Genomic DNA, 25,704 nt, shown 5'->3' with positions numbered 1-25,704 from the left:
TATCTTCTTATCTTTAAAGAAGGCAAGATTTAGGATTTGAAGAAAAATAAAATGTCTTCAACTTCTTCGCTAGCATATACCGAAAATTATAAAACCTGGTCAGCCTGAAAATTTTTGAGGAAAAGGATGCAATCGACCATCTAATTATGCGGTGGTTAAAGGTATGCATCACCTTTTATTTCAGGTGGTTAACAAAATGCTATGACCACTCAGATTCGGTGTAAAAGTGGATTTCCTCTAAACATTGAAAATAGGATTCCTTATCACAGCTCATCGCTCAATTTTCCACGGCACATTTGGCGCGATTTCCGGCTGACTGAGGTCGTATACAAGACCAGCTCGAAACAAAAGGATCCAGCGAGATTTTTTGCAAACTAATACACTATGGCTAGAACTTGCCAGAGATGGAAACAGATGCCGCCTCTGTTGTAACTTCTAGTAATCGCTTTATAAATGTACTATAAAAAATTGTTCTCGGAAAGATCTTTTGTTTTTTCATAGAGATTCAATAGTCAGAAGAAAAATATCACTAATGTATGGAAAAAAGGACCTTTTTTTCGTTCCACTAACTTGAACATCGTCCTGTTAAGACTGAAACATCTCAACTTGAAAACCTGAGTTTTTCAACGAATTTTTTTGTTTTACTGAGGATTCTGAGCGTTAGTATTAGAATTGAAATACAAAGATAGTCCGTGAGTTATCCGGTTGCTAGGGGCTACTGATGTCATTGTGCAGGGTCCTTGGACTGCTCAAAACGTTGTCTTTTCTGTCACAAATACCTTTTGTGTCGTCTTATGTTGTAGCTAAATGAGAGAAGCTACTAAGGAGTACGGTGCTTTCGAGCAATCTCTCGTTATATAAATCACATCGAAGAAGACAAGCAAGCAGCATAAGATTGCAAACTTTTTCATGTCTTTATCGTATATATACTATCTGTGTAATCAACATATCGCCATTACGTGCAGACGTTTTTAAACTATCTTTTTAGGCCGTTCCGCAGTGCTTACATCGTTACCCAGCAGGTCGAGGGGTACTCGGTGAACGTATTTTTTTTGAAACCGCTTCAAAGATTTAAACCTCACCGAAAATTGCCCACAACTCCTCCCCGTCACTTCTTAAATAGAAACGACCTGCACTAATCTCTCACGGTGCTTAAAAAAAAACCGCGCTGTCCTTTCGTGCATCCTCTGGGATCCTCTGAGGCCATACGAAGCCTATACCCTGCTGTTTAGAAATTCTACTTTTTAAAAGGCCAATAATAATCAGTTCCACTTTGTTCTGCAAGGAAAATTTCTCTGCTCGTTATTTTAATATAGATATACGAGTTCTTATATTATGCCCTTTAAGACCCGCAGAGAAACTTATCGACAAGGTTTGTATGATGTCAGTTGTCCTTGTTTCATATGTCCGATTCAGTATAACCTAAATTGTTGAAAATACCGTCGGCAACACAGCGAAGAAGACATGCACTCAGCGTAGGCCATTGCACACATCCCAGGGCAACTATAACAGCCGAAAAAACAGTACTTGGCATATAATATAACTTCTTTGATAACTGTTTTGTATTAATTTACAAGCTTAACGCGCCTGTTCCTATTCCATCTAAGGCGCGTGTTGGCATTTTTCTAATAAAGAGGCATTATTATTCTGAAAAGATGCTTACCTTACAAGTAATCAGAAAAGATACATTCTTCTCGCATCATGCTTAGGAAGCGTTTTTGGGCCCCGAGTAGTATGGATAAGAACGTGGGTTAGTGTTAGATAGGGGGTCTTTAGCCAACTTTGTTTAATAGTTGCCTTTCGGACTGAAATTTCTATTCATTTAGGCTATCCGTCTAACTACGAAACTCAAATATAGTGGATTCACTCCTAAAGTCGGCCAACCTTAGCTATGATAGATTGTATGATAAACATTAGTTTCGCAATAGATATTCCGAGCTGGTCGAGCTTTATTTTTGGCAACATGAAAAACGTACACGTATAATGGTAAATTTTACTGCGGCAACGAAAAAAGATCTTATTGAACGAGTGCATAATTTAATAGCGTTGCTTTTCGTTGCAGCGTAGATGGAACCAGCTTATCTCTTCTGCCTATATATCTGAATCGTATTCGAAGACGGATTTCAGAATTTCATAGGTCACAACATGTCACTCTCGGGAGGAGGCGATACGGGCGCTAAAGGCCGCCTGAACTGAAAGGCTGAATAATACGCTTTCATGGACAACTATCTGTAAACTTCATCATCGATGAATCAAATAAGGTTGTTTGTACTATATTGTAACATGGAACTACTGTGCCTAGCGACTATTGTTTGTACCGTACTGTATAATATACTGTATTAATAAAACATTGATATCATTTCATAACGTTGTGCGGAAAGCTTCCACCCTGTACACACTGTTTCAGCTTAAGCGGGCTATATTTCCATGAAGTGCTGAAAGTTAGCCTGTACATTCTATGCAAGTTCAGGTTATTTTCACAGAAAGAAAAGAGTGTAACTTCAAACGTACCCTAATAATACTTGTCCATTCCGGACTTGAATCAACCGAATCCAAATAGGCCGTGTACACTTCGAGCCTGAAGGCATTACACTTGTTCACTGCACAAATGTCCAATACTAATCCATTCTGGTCACATCTAAGGCTGACTGAATAAAAGCAGTTGAATATCTTAAACATATTATGTGTTTTCAGACCTGACCGAGATTGATTAAAAAGCAGTGCTTCGTTGTTAGAATACTCCTGGTATACGTAGCGTGCATCACGCCTCAACGTAATTCAAACTAGATATGTATCTCGCTCAGAGTCTTGCAGGTGGGAACACCCCATCACAAAGCTGTTTAGAAAAAAAAATATTTAAATTATTTCGCTAACCATCTTCCTGTTCGACTGTTGAAAAAACAGTTAAAGTGACGCATGAATTATAGGTCAGCAGAGTGCTAGCAACGAGATTCCAAGTGCTTATCGGCTGATGTTTTTACATTGACGCAATTCAGTAGAAGACTTCGCAGGAGGTTATTTAAAGTGACGCAGATTCTTTCATGTAAGTGACATTATTGAAGCACCGTAGTCTCGCGTGTTTGATGACTGCGTTGTGATCAATTTTTTAACGGGATCTAAAAATTCATTAAATATTTTTATTCTAGGTGTTATAGTTGCCTCTGCTAGAAACTCATGAAGACACGTGGGCCTATGGTAGCCATCGTGGTAATCTCCTTTAGACATTTTTTTTGCCGTAAAACAAACTCTTGAACTTCTTCTAACTCTATCGCAATTACCTTTTATTAATATAGACACATGTATAGCACTAGTGCTCCATAACTTAGTTAAATAAGCCGATGTAGTTTTTTTGCTGATTTATCGATAACTCAAACTGTTTAACTGAAAATCACGTACGTTCGTATGGCCAGGCGGGTTTCAATAACAGAACTGAGGTATTGTTATAATGCACACTTCGTTCACGTTTTCTAACGATCCAATATTTCTCTCACTTCATTCACCACGTATCATAAACGTGCTCCTTGTGGCTCGAAAATGTCATCATTGTTGGTTATTCGATTTTTAGTTATTTATTAAGTTATTATATACTTAATATTCGATTTTAATTGGATTCGTTGTAGCATTATTTGAATAAAGTCGGCTATTTTCACTCCTGTGAAAAGTAATCTCAACGGTAAAATGCGCAAAAAGCAAGTTTAGATCAAGTTCTGTAACCTATTTACAGGCAGCAGACGAACGCTAAATCGTAAAGAGAGCCGTATCAAGATTCTTTCGTCCCTACCAATGGATGTTGTAACGCATCATGTCAGGGGGATAATTCCATGTTCCGATTGGTAATCGAATCTCACAAGGTAAGGATAAATGACATATACTGAGCTATCTATTCTCTGCTAATTGCCTCAATAGCGTGAACAGAGTGTGACGTAACTATGACGCGAGCCAAAATCTTTCACTGTGGGTGAAAGGTGTGCACCGAAACCTTAGGCTGTTAATAAAGGCTCTCAATCTTTCGATCGAGAACAAGGGAAATTGAAAAAATTATAGGGTAAATTTAATAAGACTCTTCGTTTTTTTCTTTTTTTTCGCTTTTTATCAATGTTTGCCTAAGACCAAATATTATCTAAAGAAAAACTAATCATCTACATACCGTACCAACCCTCAAAATGAATTACGTTGGTCTATTCTCTAAGTTCTCGTGGATGATAAACTATGGAACTTTATCTTTACCAGATCCTCGTAGGCACGTGCTACGTCAGGGCTCAAATTACTAACTTCCCGCCGTACGGTGGAATGGCTCCACCATGGGCCGCATTTGTCACGGCGTTCATTTCATGAGTGGACGATTTCAGGGAAATGTCGCCGTATGATAATAAGCAGAGTGCTAAAGTCTGGCACCAGTTAGCTGGTTTTGAACACAAATTTCTGCTGCGACCGGTGTCAAGCGGTCACCTTGGCTAAAAAACTAAAATAAATCGGATTTTTTTTCGTAACAAGACCGTGCAGCCTTAGAGAATAACATTAGGTACATATATGAATTCAAGAAAACACAATCTTTTAAGAGAACTAATATTTAATGATTCGTAATTTTACTTGGATTTCTGATAAGAACATCAGCTTTTTCTATTTTTTTTGTCTGACAGCGTCATTGTAATTTGTTCTAAGAACTAAAGAATATGAAGCGCGCAATTCACATACAGTGACGGTGACTGCCTTAAGCAATTAAGAGATCCGCCAAAGTGTTAAGTCGGAGCACTTACATTAGGACTACACGACAGTATAAATAACTGGGTTTTCGCCACCTTATAACGAGGTGAGGAAAGATTGTGTATCATATACGCTTTGGACCAGCTAAGATGGAACTTTCCTAGTCGTCTTCTTCTTTTTCTCTTTTACCCCTCTCAGCGTCAAAAGAAACTCGGTGTCATTCAACGTACGAGATAACGGCCAAAAACGGAAGTGATTATAAACAGCAGCAACAGCAAACCGGCTGGCTTCAAAATCATTGCTTTTACTCGAGGGTAGGCAGGGCTGTAGCACCATAGTTCCCTAATATTCCCAGAAGACCACATGTGTAACGATACCTAAAGCCCAGTCGCTCACTCGATTGTTTCCCTTCAGTTATCATAAGTATAGTTTCTATTCATTTATCGAGTTTAATTAAAACAAACTTGTGCCCCACAGGAGAGAACCAAACAGAGCTTTAGAGTTAATGAGCTTATGCTCGTTTCTGCTGTTTACGGCCATCGTTTTCGAATTGTTTGAGATATGAAATGTGCGCCAGTTCACCCATTCAGTTCCCAATGGATTACTTAACAAGTCGATCTGAACAATTTAGATGCGTTAAGGTTATCTATATCCGCTGTTAGACTTTGGTGTTCTTACGCGAGGTTTTTCTTGTTCAAAACAAAGTTCGGGCATCAGCAGAACACGCAAACTTCATGTTTAACTTCAGCCCCATACTGTACAGTTCCACCGATTATTAAGAATAGTCTAAGCGGCATTTAAGTCCGCAAAAGCTGTGTCTTTTATCTCCGTATACTTTTTTTCAAGTCGATCAATTAATAAGAGGTCATATAGAATACTAGGTTTACGACGTCCGATTGCGTGCCTATGCATTTCTTTTTTAATATATCCTATGCCCTTTAATAACTCAATCAGCGTGCAAGCTGTACATTTAATGCGTATGTTAGATGTACCTGCTAATCAAACAGGGGCGACCTGCATCTAAAAATATGTTTCAGCCACCAAGAATAGAACTAGCAAAACGGGACGCCGCCATGCTAGTGTGCTTGTAGAGGTGTTACTGCAGTCTTGGAGGCCCCTGCGAGGGCCGATTTTCTAATTCAAATTATTTTTAAGGAGTCGGCTTTTTTAATCGTTTCAACAGTGTAAAGTTGATAACTAACAAACAAACAAACAACAAACGCTTTTCTCGCGGAGTTCTATTTCGTTCATCCGTTCAAACTCCACGGGATTCAACACGCACGACTAGCTTCACTTGTTACGCCATAATGGCCACATCGGAAGATTGGCGCCTATGTCTGTCTGATTTTCAAGAACCACGTTATTCCCTTTTTTTTGCCGTTTTATGCACGTTACGAGCGTCTATTGTAATAAACTTACTTTTATTTATTGCTTATAGACACAATTTCTACTTATGGCGCGAATATTCCAAAATTTTGTTACAGTGATTTGCGCAGCGCACGCGAGATTTTGCATAGGAATACATCTACACAGCGTTTTTTGTCGATACACTTTTATGAAATATTAGGATCCGGTAGTCTCTCGATGGCGTCGAACACTGCTTTTTCCAGACTTTCCAGAAGACGCTTGCTAAGACGACGACGTCATCTGTCCGCCAACGATGTTGAATCTAGTGAGAACTGATGTTGTTTCTACATTGATATTTGAAGGCAGAGCATTCTGCCTATGCACGTACAGCTTCTGTACGTTTTTCAGTGTCGTTTTTCAATTTCGAATACCGTACGGAAACTGCGTATGTCATGAAAGGATCCATATATATAATGCTTGAATAGCTTGGTATGGAGACTTGGATCTTTTGAAACAAAGAGCTTAAAATCGAGTGAAGTTCATTGTTAAATGACTTACGTATTTTAGAGAACTCGTCACGGCAGACTGTGGCGAAATGAATGACTAGCTGGATTAAACTCGATGAAACCGTATCTGAACGATGCCTCCAAATCGAGATAAACTACAAAATATAAGTTATTTAACAAAGGCAATGTCGAAATCGTATAAAACACGTTTCGCTTAACCAATTGGCGATTGCGTTCAAGACTGCTTAAAGGCCGAATTGAATGTTCGCCAGCTGCGACACGTTTGCCGTGAGGAAAGTGCAGACTCATCAACGTCTTCGTATACAACCAAAATATGACTTCATATCAGGGGTCTGGTAGCAGAAGTTGAAACGCTATCCGAAAAGAAAATATACTCAATATTAACATACTGAGTAACTTCGTTGCCAAATCTTTAGCCCCCTACATGTTTGGATCATGAATAGCGTTCGAAAGAGCAGTTAGCTGAATATCTTCCCCTAAGAGGAGAAAAGAATGCATATTTCTTGCAGAAGCAGTAGCATTATTGTCAAGGGTACGCGACGCGACAAAGTAACGGCAAGCTATATGCACCCCGTCAGCTATCTGACTCGAGTACTGGCTGATTTAATATTCGAAATAGTCAGGTGATCAGGGTAACGGCTTACTCTTTAGTTGACCTTATCCTAATCCCTAACACAAGCTGGGGCTGATATTTCTCCTGTAGATGAAATAGATGTCGTCAAGCACAGCGTCAACGTTCGATATACGGCAATAGAGGTATACATAATTTAAGGACTCTTCATGCCTCTTGATTCTCCAGAATGGGTAGGTCACGTCAAGTCTCAAGGACATAGTAAATCTATTAGATAAGAGGGTTGCGGACAGTTAGGCATGCTGTTCGCTCGCAAAAAAACATTTGCAAATAAAACATTCCTGCACAAACCGTTATCTGGTTTACATGGAACTTTGAGTGCCAGAGCCTAGCAACGAATTAAGAAACACCCACTATATGGTAAACAAACTTTTTTCTACGCTTTTACGTATGCGGAGCCTCAATGCTCTTGAATGGGCTTATCAAAATATATCTAGTACTTTTGGGTCAATTTAATATTAAACAGTCGAGGTCCACCAAAGTCTTCTGGCGCATCATTGCGAAAGCTCCTTTAAACTTGACACATGTTTACGGTAGCCTGAGAAACATCGCCTATAGTGATGCGTTTAGTTTGTTTAGCCGGAGCTTCATTCACTCTAAAGACGCCATTATTTTAAAGTAACTTCGGGTGTCCTTGCTACCCAGTTACGGTAAGAGAATTTCGACCGGAACTCTTGACATACAATAAAAAAGCGCACTACTTTTCCTGAAGCCCGAAGTACAAAAGTTGCCTCATAGATACTTAACTAATTACTATCATGCTGTTAACTCTGCGCCCCCATATTTTCTAGGGTTAGGTAAACAACTGGGACATTAGAGTAAATTCGTAACACGAACAATTCCAGCCCGTCGAACTTAGATTGGCTTAGACGGTCGTCCTGTTTTGTTAGCTATCTGCAGCAGGTTTAGCGCACTTTGTTGAAGCACAAAGTTTCTCGTGTAGCCTGACTGTGGCGCGCTGCGGAGTAATAAAGGATCAGTGGATGCAGGTAGGCTCTGGGTAGATAGAAACGAAGTAAGGCGAAGGTGGGGGTACGGAAACGTGACGTACAAACGGGAGAAACACACGACAGGCCCGCGGCACTGGGAAGAACGACGGGGACGGCGGTGACCAAGTGGATCTCTGATCACTGATTCAGGCGGAGAGAAAATCAGAGTGAGGGGATAGCTATGGAGAGTGGAAGCAAACAGGTAGGGCAGTGATAGAGCAGCAACAGCAGCAACCATCTGCACAGCAGCAAAGAGAATCTTCACTATTTCTGCTTACAGTTGGCCGACCCCGCTTCGTCTCCCGTTCTGCAATTTACTTTCGTACCTCAAGAGCTTCCTTGTACATGATTTCAGTAGATGGCTGAAGCAAAAAAGTCCGTTGGCAACGGCGGTGGCGACGATGGCGGCGACGGCAGCGGGAGCTTTCTCAACTGAAAATAGACGTTCTGATTCGACTCTATCGTACTGAGCACTGCTACCACTTGCTTAGACCCCAAGTACATTCAAGTACAAATACAAAACTCTCATAGCTAATAGTGATATCGAACACAACCGACGAACGGAGGGCTAAAGAACTAAGTGGTTTGAGGGCGAGCGATTGACTCGTTCACTCGGTCGGCTGATACAAGATCTTCATGTACCTTAACCTGTAATGATCGTATAAAAAGGGCTTTGGCGGAGAACTTACCACTACCGATTATTGGGAAATGACACTCACCTGAAACTCGTTTAGTATCGTCGAGGCTTCACATTACTAAGAAAAGATGCGCCTGGGTAACAGGATCTTGGGCAGGCAGACAGGACCTCTTAGCTACTGAGCGACCATAGAGGCTGTATTATGTAATCAAACTAATATTTCGGATTTAGTCACATCCTATTACCGCTGAAAAGCGCCATTTTATCTGACTGGCGTTAATACAAATACGCAACACGATACACGGACTGTATAGGTACAATGATGTTAGTAGCATCATGTCACGTAAACGCTGACGTGTATATAATGCGGAAAACTATGGCGGATGATCTTATGAAACAAGACAGCACTCTTAGTAATTAGGGGTCGCATTGACAGTTTTCTTTTGACTTGCGTCACGTACAGCATATATACTTTTTCTTTTCACATTATAGCTGTACGCCTGTGGATGCGAAGTCACTATGATACATTTCAGCATCGCCCGAACAGAACTGGATATCTCGAGCAGAGCTTTTCTTCTCATTGATGTCTATCAAAATGCCACCTCATTACCGGGTAGCCTCGTTGAAGAATCTGAAACATCCTACGGCGATCCTTCTTTTTCGTTAGAAGCTGCTCCATCTAAGCTATGAAGTTTTCCCGCGCACCAATTCATCGCGTATCGAATGTCTTCCGTACCTTTTTGTAATTTCGCTCCAGTTGAGAGAGGAGGAAGTCAGAGAGTGTTAAGAGAAGATGTATAGAGACTTCGTCTGCTCCGTTCGAAACCCTTCTGGACGAGGCGAATATACACCCATAATATAAAGGCTTGCTTCAATCATTGTAGAACAATCATGTTGGAGTACACGAGGAGAGATATAAACAGACAATTATACACGAACACGCAGGTAAGCTATGCCTAATGCCTAAAGGAAACACCTATTGTGACACGACGAACCTATAGTTGAAGCGTCACCACATCGGTCGAAATACAGACAACACATGGTGGTAGTGTTTATGTATGATGGAAAATGAAACAGCAGAAGCTAATTAGGGTAACGAAAAGACATCGATTTGTCCAGCGAGGACGGTATCGAGCAAAAACAGTTTGCAAATGAATACCCCAGCTGAATATGATACTGTGAAGTCATTGTTTGTTTACCGGAGGCACAAGCGCGTTTTGTTATAGAAAACATTTTCACGTGCTGACGCTAGTTTTCGCTACTTTATTCTAATAGTCAAACTGTAAGCACGGACTGCATACAACTGTTATGTCAAGCAATATTTGCTATCCTTCGTTTCGTATTGCATTATACGTAATAGACTCCTTTTCTGGTCATTTTCTGTTTCTATATATTTAGAACATGAGGTAAACGACTGGTCATTTAAGAAAATAGTTATATGTAGCCCACAAACGTTTCGCCAGGTAGACTTCTAAATTGTTTAAGAGCAGCACCTTACGTGACAAGCAAAGATAAACAGACAACTTTGTCGGGTTCTCTTAGTATTGGTGAAATGCTAACAAGGCTGTAAGACATGACTTGCGAAGCTGGTTATCAATAATGAAAGACTCAGAAAATAAATATTTTCATTATAGAGTAGATGTTTATGTTAAACCGAAATCACTTCGACATGCAGCTATGAATTGAAGTATTGTATGTGCGTGGATACAGACCTCTTGCAGATATGTGGGGCATACTGTGAATGTTTTGTTATTCAACTGACGACTTTAAGGCCTCCATGTGCTGAAGGGTGGTGGTATATTGGAACAAAAATTAAGATGGTATACTCTGTCGCAAATGGTCCTATTTTCTGTTCTTCGGGGTAAGAGGTTTCTGTTCGTCCTAAAAAAGATGAAGTTCATTATGGCGGAAGGATTATAGCTAGGCATGTGAACCTGTTTAGGAACAAGAGCTTACGACCAGATTTGAAATGTAAGCTGCATTACTATATATTACGAACGTAACTGAAAGCTGGCTCGGTTATTGCCGCTATTAAAAATGCATTTAAAAATATTGGTAGAGAATGTCTTCATTTGGGTTTGTAAGCGATTTACGCCCCGAATCGAATCTACGGTCGAAACGAACGGCCGGCCAATTGAATAAATAAGTCCATTAAAGATATCCCTGCCAACGCATGCAAAAATTCACCTAAGTGCAATTTTATATATTAAATAGAAATTAAATAATTTCTACAATCGATTGTTGTTTTTATGCACAGCTAAAACGCTTTACTATTAATATATGATCAAAAATATAATAATTATAATTATTATATGTAATCTATACAAACTGTTGTCCCATTCATGCTAACTGTACTATGAAACAAACCGTCTAGATACTTCGATTCCGTTGAGCAATAACAAAATCCAAACATCAAGATACTTTCTTTTCTTTCCAGTACTAAAAACTGTATTCAGAGCTCCTTCTTAGCATTTGGCAAAGTGGCAAATACGCAAACGAATTGGAAAATAGCTGCGGTGATCGCCCGGGTATTTCAGCGGAAACGAATAGCGGTGCTGATACTATACAGAGAGCGAGACTTCTATATGTACAACAGTCAAAACTTATGTATGTGTATGTAAGTTCACCTACATGGGTGTTTTCTCATGGCGTCTTCGTGGCGTATATAAGCGCCATATTCAAACACGTCTCTCCGTGATCCACTTCCTAATATTCCGGTAATTATCTGCTGTTATAGGGTCAGCTCGATGTTAATTACCGTTCTACCTATGAGTTTGAATATATATTACCTATAAAACGCATTTAAGTAAGATAACTATTGCTAAACGTTGTCTTCGTTATTAGAAGCTGATTTACTACCTGGTAATTTTTACTCTTATATAGAACAATTAGTGATAATTGTTCGGCTTACTCTATCGGTCGTATAACATGTATACTCACAAATAGAAGCGGCGCATCTATGTTTAATGGTAATTGAATTTTAGGTGAAGCCTATGAAGAAAATGAAGTTGAATTTGCTCTGTTGACAGGCATAGTGAGAGTCAGTAGAGGGTTTGACAAAACGTAATCAGGGCTAAATTCCTATGGGCTATGTTCTGAACCTGTACATATCACATCTGCAAAAGGCAAGCTGTTATGTTGAAATCTTTGCTGTCATTCAACGTACAAGCTAAAATGATTAACTACGTATTTGTGTTTGAACGAAACGTTTCTATATTATCGATACATGCATACTAAAATGACCACATGGTGTATTTGTATAGTGAAGGCTAATTTTTTTGGGTAACGAAAAAAAGAAACATTGAAGTAGAGTGAAGTCAAGAAAGATTCGTCTTTGACCTTTGAATTTTTCGTCTGTTCTCGAAAAGTTCTTTCCACTCACGCGATCGTCGTTCAGACAAGCTTATTTTGTATTTACGAAGAAGCAATCAACCTCACTTTTGGTTTTTTAGGATTTTGCGGTAGATGCTCCGAATGACCGCACGCTGTCGCTTCTATTTGCTTCGTCTTTCCACAAAGTCATGGGAGAGGGCAGACCACTCGTACTAGCACAGACGCACTGTAACATACGCCTCAAGTCAATTTGTCCGTAAGTTATTGGTTTGTATGTTTCCTCATGCTACGTTTGGGAATCAGGACAGCAGGAATTGGTCGAGGGTAGCTACACGATAGACGACGATATTAGAGCAAACAGACCAACATCGCTGCACGGAGACGCCTCTGCCGAATCGCGTCAAGTTTGACTTTTCTTAGGTTGTATTAGTCCCGTAGCCGTTAAACAAGCTATCTCGCCATCGGTATCAGTCCAACAGCTGTACAGAAACGATTATGTATTAAGGGATATTTGCAGGTTAGCGGTTTGCTCCAGCTAATTTTTCTTCTTTCTAACGGCACATTAATCCATCTCATTTAAACATGGAATTTAAGCGGACGTTTATTCGGCTTGTCCGCCGGAAGAAAAATGTAACGAGACTCCTGTGGTACGTGTCATACGCATCGTGTATTCTTTACAAGTACATACGAACGAATACGGGATGTATGATAGGGGAACCCAAGCTATTTAGTGGGAGTATATTAAAAATGAATGGTTGATAATAAATTATTACCGAACAACATTTTTTTTTAACGTTAACGTTAAACATTTAGCTATTACGATTATAATGAAAACGAGTTTATAACTTTAGCTCTAGGCTCTTGTAAAATGAAGAAAATGAATGATGGTTGGAAAAATACTCGTCTAAAGTCTTATGCATTTCCTCGATCAGATTTGCGGGGCTTGGCTTCGCGTTTGTCAGCTAAGTATTTCCAGTTCAAATCCGCATATAATCAGTTTTTTTTTACACGAACGAATTCATTTAACAAGTATTTCGTTGGCTATGATGTAAGGATGGTTTTGTTTCGCGTAAATATGAATCTCTACATATTTCAGAACAATCAATTCAGTTTGTGTCCACCTGCCACCAGTCGAAAATCAACTAGTTATTATACTACAGCGTAGTTAGTAGTAAAATTTTTTTTTGTTCCTGTAGCGTAGTTTCGTGCATCCTAGAGTTTCATCATCAATGGCGAATAACATTACTGGCGTCCAGTACCGAATGCTTGCTTTGATTGTCTGACCTTCATTTTTGCTTCTGACGAAACCCTTTCAGGCCACAGATTTTCAATGCGTTTGCTGCTTTTTTATTCTGTTATTCAGTCATTCGACCTGGCATAGAGCGAATATCGTTGTATGGGGCTTTCTGAAATAGAACTTGTTATCCGTTCTAGCTCAAAATAACTATGGGTCAATCGCGAGGCTCAGATACTTACCTAATGCTCAAAATCAGCGTCTGCTACGTAAAATTGCCACCAGTAAACCGACAATGAACAGCCATAAGAGGTGCTTCTGATAGAATTAAGAGGTTACATCGGTTTAACGTAAAATTAAATGTGACCGGAACAAAGAACAATTATTGTTAAAATATACTAATAGTTAGGTGGGGTGTCAATTTAGTGAGCACCGATACTTTTTAGTAAAAGCAATTGTACCCGAACTTTATTAGTTATTATTATTATTATATAGTAATTATTAGTTATTATAAACTGGTGCGGTTCTATTGACAAACTAATAATAATAAATATAAATATATGATTATTCTAAATTCAGATTTCAAGGAACGACTCTATTATGATGGACTGTCATTTGATTACCGAAGCTAAGAAAAGGTAAAATTCAGGGTAAAAACACATTTCTCATAATAAAGTGGACAAATTTTTATTGTACGCTACTTCTTTCTCACTACACAGTAAAATTATCATAGAGAGGTACGTGCTTCGATGGCTTTGACTTTAATAACGAGTAAATGCATCTGGTTAATTTTCCCAAAGTACACAATGGCCTCATTTTCAAAGCCGCCTTCCGACGAAGCCATAAACGATTCTCCGCAAATAGTCATCCATGTGTAGGATTTATCTCGTACCAAAGGAAGAGCCTAGTTAAATATAAGGAGATTAGAGAATGCAATAGTCTTTGTTTACACTAATTTTAACTTTTCCGAATGCACAATATAGCTAAGAAAAACACTATTGTCGTCTGCGTTCGGTATTAGAAAAGCTTCAAGAGCAAACATCGAGAATGACAACAATTACAAATTTGATTGACTTGGCATAACTTCGAACTGTATTGATTCTCAATCGACTTCAATAATTGATGCTATGTATAATGAGGAGAGATTGAGACAACGATCTGCTTTGCTTAGAGCCAACAATATACACACGTATGCCCGCTTCTTGAAAGATAGGCTACAAGCTGTCCACAACAAATTAATGAAAGTAACATTCTCTCTCGAAAGGCTTATCGGAAACTGTTCCAAATTTTAAAGGATTCTGTCGTTGTAAGGTTGTAAAAAAGCATTTTATATTTAATAGACGAATCAATCGTGTGGGCAGGCTTTATTGCATCCTCTAATCAGCCGCAGGAGGAACAGCTCAATCATTCAGTAAATTGCAAGTGCAAAACACCTGACTTTCGATAAACTTCTTACTGCCCTAATGCCGTAAGCAGGATGATACTACTACCATCAGAAAGCATCTGCTAAGTTCTCAGGCGATGCTATCACCACAGCCTACTATGCATATATTAAGCAGGAGTCAATTTTGACTTTTTTTTTTCGAAAGTAAATTATTTGACAGAATTTTATTTACTGCGAAAAAACATAAGAGATATTCAAATAATCGAAAGATTCGAATAAATGCATTTGACTCAGGCTACTTGCCTTTGAGACGGCCGTAGCCATTTTAGCGGCTCTGTGTGAATAGTGTTTTCGTATGATGTCGTCGATGAGGTTTCTATGCAAGGGGAAGCCATACATGATTGGATGCTCACGATATATATTGATATTTTCCCATTCTGGAGGACGAGCGCTAGGATGAAAGGAAAAATTAACCACTTTGCGAAAATACTCTACTTCAAACGCAGGTCCGCACATTTACCACGGACGTGGTCGATGGCTAGGACAGATGTACATAGTTGTTAATCATGGATGAGCCGTCGCAGATAACGCGCAGATTCTATGTAAATATGTTCCTTTTCTTTTTCAACAGTAAGCTAAATTCGGCGGCATTGATACATAAACTGCAATTTCAACTTCACCTATCGTACCCGTCTATTTTACCGAAAATCTAATACAAGGGTAAGAAATATTTGTAACTAACGTCAAGCCGTGGCCTGTGCGATACAAATGATGACCAGCCCACAGTACTGGCAGTATAGCCTAGACAATTATGCGTTGAATAACGGCAGATGTCCAATCAGAAGATCATGACATCCATAGTACTAATACCTTTTTCGAGCGCATATATATTATTGAACTTACGTGACGATACCACCAGTAGCGTTTAATTTGTAAATCAATAACTGTTGGTTACACGGGTATGTCGCTTTGTACACGAGCATAGCCTTTCCGCATTCGGCAACTATTCCATAGGCGACAAGCCAACTAACTTGGTCGTTTTTTTTCTTGGCTACAGCCTGAACGTTGCGACACAAGCCCTTCCAGTTTTCAACGGCAAGGATCTCTTGAGTTGTCACTTGCTGTATTTCTCGAACCTCCATTGGGCTGAAGCACAAATTCAAATCCTCCTCTACATTTTGCCAACGGCTAACTTCCATTTAAACCCCACCGATTTCGTTTTACTTCAGTACATATGAAATCTTTCTAACTGCTATTGTTGACTGGCAGTGAGTAGCCAAAACATCTTTGTAACGTGAACATAACGATTTGTTTTGCTGGTCGTCCGCGATAGGTAGCGCTCTGATATTGTGACGTTCAACATTCAATATAAGAGATGTGTAAGTGAGTGGATTCTGAATAGCGACCTCGCTAGTTAGTCTCCTAGTACACGCTCTAATACGATAGATAAAATCCTATCTATGTGAAACTGAAACTGTCAACAAACAAACTATTGCGCAAGATATTACCCGCTGTCAGCATTTCTATTGGAGCTATATCGACTAGCTGTTTGTACAGTTGACTAGAAGAAGTTAAAAATATTGAGGTTGTACGCGTCAGGTCGTTGTGATGGAATAGCTTTAAACCTGTCTGGAAGTTGACACAGCAGTCCTAAACCTATAGAAGAACCTAAGCATATGAATTAGTTAGAAAATGTTTAACTCTTAAAATTTCCATTGAATTATATGAATATTTTGTTCGCGTTCACATAAATACAGCTTCAACGTAACTGTTGACCCTGTATCATAAGTGCAGTATATCGTGGATTAGTTACGGTAGACAAAAAATTAGTTTTGTTTTTATGACGAATTCACTTACCAACGATGATAGCACGTGTTTGGGCGTCGTAATACACATTCCAGCGTTTCCGTTGAGCTATGATGTCGTCACAGCATATTTATTCGCTTTTTTATCGCGCTTTCCTAGAGTCAGTCAAATAGACGGGCCTTACACGGCGTAACATAGGATCTGATACACAGAACTACCTATTGAGCCAATCTTATCCGACAGGAAATTGTTCCTGATAGGTTCGCGAGCGGCCGCGATTCTGGGAAGGGAATCCCACATAGCCCTAAACGCTGTGGCATTGTGTAACGATCACAGATCCCTGTGCTCAGACTGCCATGTCGCTAAGGAAAGAACTTTGTGGTCGACTGCTAAAAGTCAAAATGATGCCAGCCATTTCTTTTAACTTTACCCGTCAGAGAAGTTGAAAACTCTTTGAAGTGTAACAACGAATATTGAAATCGCAATGTTAAAGAGGACGTTCTGTCGGGTGCCTTCCATTTCGTGTGGTTGGGGTTTGGGGCTTATATTGTCAGCGTATTGAACATTCGTGTACGGGAAATCCGTCGAGTCAAATTGATGCGTTAACAAATTCATCGATGCGGGAGTCCAGACAATGAAATTTACTCAAGAACTCAACGAAGAGCTTAATTTGCGTAAGCTCGAAAAATTTCGCTGCAATCTTAAATCGTTGTTTCGTGAATGACAAAGGAGTATATAGCGGCAACATGAATTCTGCACAGCAGAATTTCGGGTCCTAATTCCGAATGACATACACATGAATCGATGGGGTTTGAGACACGAAGAACCGACAAGACTGGTTCATTTACCCAGCCCCTTACTCCCTTTTAAATAGGAGCAACACCGTCATAGTCGAAGCAAAACATTTATTATGGACGTTTATGAGATATGTGTGTTTGTGATGGTTTAAGCTTGCATACATCTTAATGTCATTCGATAGCAGATGTCAGTTTGCCATTAAGATGTGCCCCAATTGGCCACCTGTCAGACGTTCCATTACTTTTGATCGGTTCTTTGCCAAAGCCGTAGTAGCATCACCTTTGAAATAAGTCACTCACTCATTCTTACCATGAGACTAGATAGGAAAGAGATTCTTTTTGACTTCTTCAATTTTAAGTTAGACAAGGTACGAAATCGTTAGCTGCTATGTGCCAGCCTATTTTAGGAAACTTAGTTATTTTAGTATGAACGGGTCACCTTCAGAAGTCTTCATTTTAATGAAAGTATATAGGTTGTTGCTTGGTGTTTTAAAATACGGCAGCTGATTTTTCAAGGAAGTAGAAGCATGCAAAAAGCAGCACCAAGAAATTTTACTTAACTTGTAGTTTTTTATTAACGTCCCAGAGATGATGCAACTCTTAATTAAGGAGCCATAATTCAGAACTTATAAATATACAGGTATCCTGGAACTTATACCAAATCACTGGGTATAAAGAATGTTATTATCGGTATCGATTACGTATAAGAATTGACGGTGGCTATCTTGAATATTTGTTGCGATGTTATCTCGCAAGTATACTAAAACATCGAATATCTTGACAAAGTATTCAATTATGCCGTGTACAACAAATAGTGTATTCCATTTTTATACGAGTAAACTACGTTTAGGTGTTTCACATCTAATCTGTCCTTCAGTGGTACCAAACGAGAATGCTGAGTCTTGGCCTTAAACGGATATTTCTAAATGTAAAATTAGGTTGAAGATATAAGGTTTTTGGGCATTTCTATTTTAAAGGTAAAAACTCAAACGTGATCCATCTGAAATCGTTTTTATTTGGTTTATTATTTCTCTTTCTATTTAGCTGACTCAAATAAGTACTGAAGAAAAAAATCGAGTCTTCTATACAAGTTTGTGCTCACCCTTTGTCAGTCGGATTCGCGCACGTCCTCGAAACCAATCAAGCGATGCTTTGGCGCCCATAATATCATCAAGAGGAACGTTTTTCCGTTTTATCCTATAACTTATTTGCTACGGGTTTCTCAACATCCTATATAATGCACACCTTACCTACGGATAAGATAGCTTTATATTGATTCTATTTTCCGATATTTTTCTTTTATTTACTGTTTAGCAAATTGGCACATTTTTATTTACAATAATGTTATATACAGTAGAAGGCTACACACGCTTCCATTTCGTCGTTCAATGACACGTATGGTCGTTATTGTTGTATGAAAAACAGTCGTCCCAAAATATTTTCTGGTCATTATTAATTGCTACGTTTTCCTTGTTCTTCGATCGCGTGACCAAACACACCCATCCATTTCTTGCACACACGACCTGCATCGTAAATGTAGGGGATCTTTGATTTCCTCATGAAACAGGGGAAATGCTTAGACGAGTTCGATTGTCAGACGTGCAGCCCATAAACACGCCACAAACAACTCGATCGCAGCAAAGGCTAATAGTATCTTAATAGCGACCTTGGTACTCTATCGTAGCATTGCTAATCGGACTATGGCGTTATTTTGTACCACTAGAGAAAAGCGTTTATAATGGGAAAGTGTATCCAAGTGCAGAAAAGAGGACTGTGGTCAATGTCCTAAACAAGCGCCTACATCGTTAAAACATCCTAGATACTAGACGACTAGATTGAACTTGGTTGGATTTGAAGAATGAAAATATCATACTGGTAAAAATAGTTCGCTGAACTTCAAACGGCATACGATATATAGGGTTAAATATCTGTACATATTTGATAATAACAAAACGCAACAAATAGGCGCAATGCTCAGCAAAAATCTATGTGCCTAAGCACAATGTCTTGAAGCTCTACTACAAGTTGCCTAAGCACAACTCTCAATAGCGGCGATGTAAAGTTCTTTCACAGCCAATATGGCTCGAGCATGCCTAAAATATACATGCCAATACATGCCAATATTGTACAAACATGCCTACAAGATTGGTTTTATCTTAGGGGCAAAATCATAAACGGGTTTATCCGTTCCCATCAGCGAAGCACTTGTATTTATAGATATTAAATTAGTATATTAGATGCGGTCAGCTTTCTCCTTAAACCAGAACGACCTGTGGTTGAATTTAGGCGAACAACGTCCCTACAAATACGATGTCATGAAACCGCTGAAAGTGGAGTCCTCAAGAACGCGAACAACTGCACCCCAAGCCTTGTTGACGACAAATAAAGACACGCTTTGTCCTGCTGTCAGGTGAATTGGTCCTCCAAGGGCTAACGTGAAGGTGCCGCTGTGGTTAATGCTCCGCATTGCACTAAGCGCACTGTGAAATCACGCCGTGCAAAAGGACATCGCAATATTAATAAGAATAAGAGCTGATCGAAGCCAAATATTTTAGCTGGAAAATAATTACGTTTTTTGAGTTCATAAAACACTCGGATAATGCAACACAAACTTTACGCGATATCAGCAGTTCTTGTTAAAATATATGACCTTGAAGTAAGAAGATTGACTATGAATTTATTATCTCAAGGTGGCAATAAACCTCTAGTTTCTAGAGCAGTACAACGCAGCTTAGCTATGGTTTCACTAATGGGCTTCCATATATAGCTATATATATATATATAATTAACCCAGAATTGGAGCAAGAACGCCGATTGGCGTGATGTATCTGATGGTGAAACTGAAGAAAAGGTGAGAAGTAGAATCCGTGCCTGTCTAGTAGAAAATTTCGAATATATACATGTGATTATAACACAACATAAACTTCTATAATATACCAGAAGTAGAACTTACAAGTTGGCAGTACAGTTAGCATCGATGCACAGCTTAAGGGCTACCGAACCGTCAGAGTAATGCACGGTGCCACCCGCGTTCGCATTGGGTGCCCTAGCGCTCCCGCCAAACGTAACGTTGAAGTGGATTTGAGCATTGAATACGTAGACTCCTCCGGCCGGAGCTGTGAAGCGACCTTGATCCGCACGAAGACCGTCACCTCGCTCGAACGCACCCACAATATAAGGTCGATAGAAAGCATGCAATTCGGCCTCGCGCTGTCGCCGAACCTTAAGCGCGTGCGCAAGTCGCCAGGTGAACGCCGACTGCGTCTCCGGAACAAGAACGGCTCGTTCAAACTCGAACAACGGCGAACCTACTACCGGTGAAGTAGCCCCGTTGGGACTTTGGTCCGTACACTCGGGCCTCGTGGAGTTTGTACGGCACTGTTTGCATCAAACAGAGCAAATATGTAGCGGGATTTGAAGGACGCCAAGAAATCAAGGGGAGAGTACACAAAATGCGGAAACGCGGTTGAACAAGGGTTGCGCTCAAACTTGTAGCTATGTATTCCTAGCCTATATATATCTAATAAAAGTTATCTATGATTGTTCAATCACGCAATATTTCAGATACGCGCAAATGTGACAGTAGATGCAAGTAAGTAGTACTCCAAGGTGCTTTGTTAGAATACTAGTTAAGAGCTAGGATTCTCAAATAAGTGGTAAAGAGGTTCGACTTATCCACTTGTAAATGTTTTGCCGTATCAGACATACAATCCCATATGGAAATAGAGATAAAGAGCATACCATGTTTAACTAACTCACATCCATGATATTAATTTAAATAAAAAAGCATAAAACATTACAAAGAAATTAACCATGCTTTTACCCTATGTTTCAATTTTAAGGCGTCATTTCCTCTGTGCACGAATCAATCATTCAGAGGTATTTATAGTGTTGCGTTTCGACGCTACCCATGATTGACAGGTACCTCACTGCACTGTTGATTGCTTATTGTTGCCCCATATACGTTTGTACTAAAGACCATTGTCTTGAGCCATTATCTACGCCGTCAGCCCTTCCCCTCCTTTTCAGCCGTTGTTGCAGGAACTTTTGCTTCATGATATTGGGCTATCATAGGAACACTTGAAGGCGGGGATCGTACTTGTTAGGAAAATACAATCCTCGTCCTCAAGTTTTAGTAGAAAACCAATGTATCCTCTAACGGGAGCTTTAAAGCTGACAACAACAGGTTGCAGCCCAGTTTTGTTTATCGGCTCATGGCAATGCAGCGCTACAGGTGTGTCATTAGGCCATGTATCTTTGCCTGCATGTGTGACGTTGTATGCAATGAAAGCCTGCTCCATTCTTAATCGAAGCGACCATGCGCGGCAGGCGGCGCTTTTTGCTCTCTCTCTTTTTTTGCTCCTTTGCGCTTGTAGTTATGTTTGTTAGAAGACCCGCATCGACGAAACTATGGTGAGGATCGTTCGGACGCGAGCAGAGCATCGATAGGTAACGAACATCCACAAAAGACTGTAGCGCTAGCTACGTGAAGTTATTCGGGACTTTAGGAGCTCGGGGGTGCGCGGACCGCGGGACGACAGCTGGGCGAGCAGTCCTCTGCTGGCTCATCTTTGCGATGACACAGGTGCGGCTGCACAGAAGCGACGAAGAGCGCATAGATAGGCACTGATGCCGCACACTCATATAACAGCTTCGTGAGCAGGTCATCGTTACCTCCACACTTTATTCTTATTGCGTTCTGTTCGACTACTGTGTGTTTATCGTTTCGGCTGAAGGTAACAATCGAAAGAAGAATATATAGGTCTTATGACTTTTGTTTCCCGCTCGTTCAAGCTGTTTCTTCTATATATCTATTTTCAGTCTGTTCTCATTGCCTTTTCTATGCGTCAAAACAAAGTCCTCCAGAACTGCTCCTGTATCAGCCAACTAATCTGAGCGTATGTTCAGTTTGACTCATTAAGTTGCATGCGCGCATGCATGTGCACACTGGGTAGGTGACGAGAACCGGTAGCTGCACCACCACCATTGTCACGGCTATTTTTGCATAACGAGTGCCGAGACTATGGTGGAGCACTTCAGCGCCGATCACCAAAAGGCGAAAGCGAAAATAAGTTCGAGTCGCTAAAATGCCAAATAAAGATTTGTACAGAAGCAGCAAAACGACCAAAGGCCTCGTTCCAAACGACTGGCCCTGGTCAAACAGATAGGCGCTAATATTTTTCAGAATTAACTTTGTTTCAAAGTCCCCTACGTTCTTTTTTGTTGATATCGTCCGTTTTAAATTGACCTCGCGTTTAAATTGTTGCTTATTTTTGTTGTGTATATATATATATATATATATATATATGTTACTTATGAATTAAATATAGAATATTTTGAGAATGACTGGTTATTGATGCAGTGACAAATTAAGCGTGTGATCGCGGTGGATGGTGGTCATACTCGCCGCTTAGAATGACGCTTCTAGCATCTGGAAATTTTTTTTTAATAGACGTATAGTCTTAGAAACGAAGCATGAGAAAGATCGTGTCGCCGCATACTTCTTTGACTTATAGCCAAACGTACTATAATTACCATTGCTATAAGGTTATGTAAATGTATCATAAATTCGTAAGAAACATAATCATTCGTTGTCAGTGTCAACGGTTTCAAAATTTGTCTCCACAGTACGGCAGGCTGATAATCCCATTTGAAATAGGTGAGATTTTTTTTATTCTATACGACCGTTTGTGTAATGTATTGTTTATCTAGGAGTACACCTTGGTTTCAATTGGTTACGTCCTTCTCGTAGTGGGCTTCAACTGCCGTTTCTATTTTTTACCTACGTATTTAGCATTAAGGAGTCTTACCATATGATTTTTTTGAAGATGTCTATCCGCGGCCTCCTTGATGAGATCCCTCATGTGTTGAATCATCTGTTCACGAGTCATTCCACTATTAAACGGGTTTGCGTCAGGTCTAGGGGGCAATTCGATTTCTTCAGCTTGGCCATGCTGTGTAATTCATAGCATAGTTCGCAAATTTTAATAACGGAAAGATATATAAATACATAGAATAACTTGATTATTTACACACAATAATTATTGATATATATTTCAAATTCATATCTAATCGTACCAGTTACTTGAGTTGTATTTAATGAGACCGAATAGCCTTAAAGTAACATTTTCGTATTGATTATAGAGGTAAGCAAAATGAGGTTCGCACACAATGATATGCTTCAGTAGTTACGCCAAAGCTGATAAAAAAAAAAGACAGTCCATTTTGAAGCCCATTATAACCCGCATATAGTATGGGGCCACCAGTTGCTGGTATACGCTCTGCGGAAGCCTTCACGTTTTGGGGGCTACGTTAATTAAATCAAACGATAGTGATCAAAAAAGCTTGTATACAAAATGTGCTGTCGGCAAGGGATCGAACCGTGGTTACTCCCAGGATACGCGTGTACCACCGAAACATTGTCTTGGGTTAGGGACTTGGTGAGATACGACATTAAACACTGATAGGCAAAAATAAGGAGAACTTCTTTGAAACGCTTAATCGGTGTTCATACCAAGGATTAAATAAACGGTAACAATCAACTCTATTCTAATAAACATTTCCGCGCAGTAATCAGTGAAGGTGACGATCAAGTTCACAAATCCTTTACAATTGCCTACAAACTTCATGCCCCATCATCCCATGTTTTTTTACTACCTAAACAGAGAGGAAACCGTTGCCGAGATGTATAAAGACGAACCATTCGAAGATGCGCTGCGTTCACTTTCTTATGGGCAGTTGCTTTTTTGTTACGTTGTTTTTCTCGTTCTTGCTGGCGTTCGGTGTGCCGCAGGAAAGCTTGCCATGTTTTTCGCGGATCGAGGACAACACCCAGACGCCGTTTGTGCTTCCCGCTCGAACCCTGTCGTCTGGCGATTCGTTTGTGAGCGCTGGCCGCCAGATGCTCATCCCATTGGCGCTCTTCCTCAGCCAGTTTAAGTTTTTCAATAGACTCCATTCCGTCATAATTTCCGTGATCCCCTTCAACTAGAAGGTCTGCCGAAGTTGAACTAGTCATAATTATAGTCTCGGGTTTTATTGTTGTACTCCGCTCAAGCTGTCGTTGTCCGGCAGCTGAACGACTGATCGCTCCTTGGTTCAATTGTTGTTGTCTTCCTTCCTGAAGTAGAATTGCTTGTTGGTGCGTCTGTTCCGCGGGAGCCGTTGCCTTTAACATTGACGGTTGGACGTTGCGGTATCCAAGTGCCTCAAGGGCACTTACTGCGTCAGAGTTCGAAGAAGCTTCTACGAATGCTGCCTGCCAGCCGTCTGGGGGAACTAATAGCAGGGCCACGAGAGCCGTAAGCGAGCACACTAAACATGTGATGGCCATAGCCAGGCAGGTAGAATGGCGCGCAGTGCCCGGATCGGTAAATTTGCCTGGCACGGGCTTCAGGCCCTTCTCGGGATCCGTGGCGAATAGTTGGCGGGGGCGATTCCGCCGCCGCCGCCGCCGCCGCCGCCGCCGCCGCCGCCGCCGCCGCCGCGAGCAAGGAGTATTAGATCACAACTCAGTCACAGGCATGAGTTCAAACTCGGTCGTCACATTTAAACACTGCACACACACACATCGCAGATACCAACCAGGAAATAGATTTGTGTTTATTGGCTACAATGTAGGCGATGCAAGTCTGATCAGCAGGTAGGGTGGACAGGCTCTATAATACACAACAATTTGAGCTAGAACGCGTTGTGTATAGCATTACACATCCATTTACTAATAACGGTAGAGAGATCACTTCCAGCCAAACGTGGCCTAACGCTCTAAGTTGTGCTCCGTCGAAGGGAGGAACTTGTTTGGTTTGCAGCAGCTATGACGAAAAATCGTTTGCCTCTGAATTCTCGATCTGCACTCTACCACGGATGCGCACCGAATGGGTGGATTCGCCTGCTGATGGCGGGCTTTAATCACCTCTGTCGCTGAAAGCTCCCGACCCTTTGCCGCTGCTACTGCCTGTGCTAAAGGACGCTGCGCGATTGTGCGTTCGATCCTGCGAAATGGGAGGAGCACATGCACCTGAGCCTCGCCTCGTCTCATCTAGCCTTCGGTTGCCTGAGCTTCCTAGGCAGTTGTAGCGCCTCGATTGCCCCTATCGGCTTTTGCCCCAGCATGACCCCAGCCCATTCACCTCTGCTAGCTTTCCTCCCTCTAACGTAGCCTCCAGCACACCCTCACACTGCACCGGCTTAGCTGCGACCCATCCTTCGATGACGCGGTCGGCGAGTCACAGCAAACGTAGTGGCTCTTTAGCACGGCAACAGCTACCGAAGTAAAACCGGCCGCCTGATGAAATACGGCATAGATCGTCGTTTGG

The 25,704-nt window shown here is 40.6% G+C and overlaps 2 protein-coding genes and 2 long non-coding RNA genes across 6 annotated transcripts in view; 1 reads left to right on the top strand and 3 right to left on the bottom strand.

The window, feature by feature from the left end:
* Positions 1-2,728, bottom strand: part of LOC111247576 (uncharacterized) — an 11,880-nt gene extending 9,152 nt beyond the window's left edge. For both annotated transcript variants that reach the window (XR_002672163.2, XR_002672162.2), the window contains exon 1: positions 2,512-2,728. This is a non-coding gene — a long non-coding RNA (uncharacterized LOC111247576). The remainder of the gene's footprint in view (positions 1-2,511) is intronic.
* Positions 2,729-9,645: 6,917 nt separating this feature from the next.
* Positions 9,646-14,097, top strand: LOC147756756 (uncharacterized). 2 transcript variants are annotated; one of them, XR_015324016.1, is made up of 3 exons: positions 9,646-9,780; positions 11,273-11,552; positions 12,288-13,916. It is a non-coding gene; the product is annotated as an uncharacterized LOC147756756 (long non-coding RNA). The 2 variants fall into 2 exon arrangements; XR_015324015.1 differs by lacking the exon at positions 11,273-11,552 and adding an exon at positions 13,982-14,097 and having other exon boundaries at positions 9,664-9,780; positions 12,288-12,424.
* On the bottom strand, positions 14,064-16,370 carry LOC111247978 (uncharacterized). Its single transcript, XM_022799624.2, has 3 exons — positions 15,690-16,370; positions 15,090-15,237; positions 14,064-14,306 (listed from the first exon to the last, which is right to left on the bottom strand). Exons 1-3 carry the CDS (start codon positions 15,983-15,985, stop codon positions 14,130-14,132), a joined length of 621 nt encoding a protein of 206 aa, XP_022655359.1. The 5' UTR covers positions 15,986-16,370; the 3' UTR covers positions 14,064-14,129.
* A 2,285-nt stretch (positions 16,371-18,655) lies between these two features.
* On the bottom strand, positions 18,656-25,464 carry LOC111247977 (uncharacterized). The gene is made up of 4 exons (XM_022799621.2): positions 24,090-25,464; positions 23,200-23,343; positions 20,343-20,767; positions 18,656-19,869 (listed from the first exon to the last, which is right to left on the bottom strand). The coding sequence occupies exons 1-4, from the start codon at positions 24,720-24,722 to the stop codon at positions 19,689-19,691; spliced, it is 1,383 nt and encodes a 460-aa protein (XP_022655356.1). The 5' UTR covers positions 24,723-25,464; the 3' UTR covers positions 18,656-19,688.
* Between the last annotated feature and the right edge of the window lie 240 nt (positions 25,465-25,704).

The sequence above is a fragment of the Varroa destructor genome, unplaced genomic scaffold (assembly GCF_002443255.2).
Source record: "Varroa destructor unplaced genomic scaffold, Vdes_3.0 BEIS01000003.1, whole genome shotgun sequence".
Lineage (NCBI taxonomy): Eukaryota > Metazoa > Arthropoda > Arachnida > Mesostigmata > Varroidae > Varroa > Varroa destructor.
This window is presented reverse-complemented; position numbering and strand designations above follow the sequence as displayed.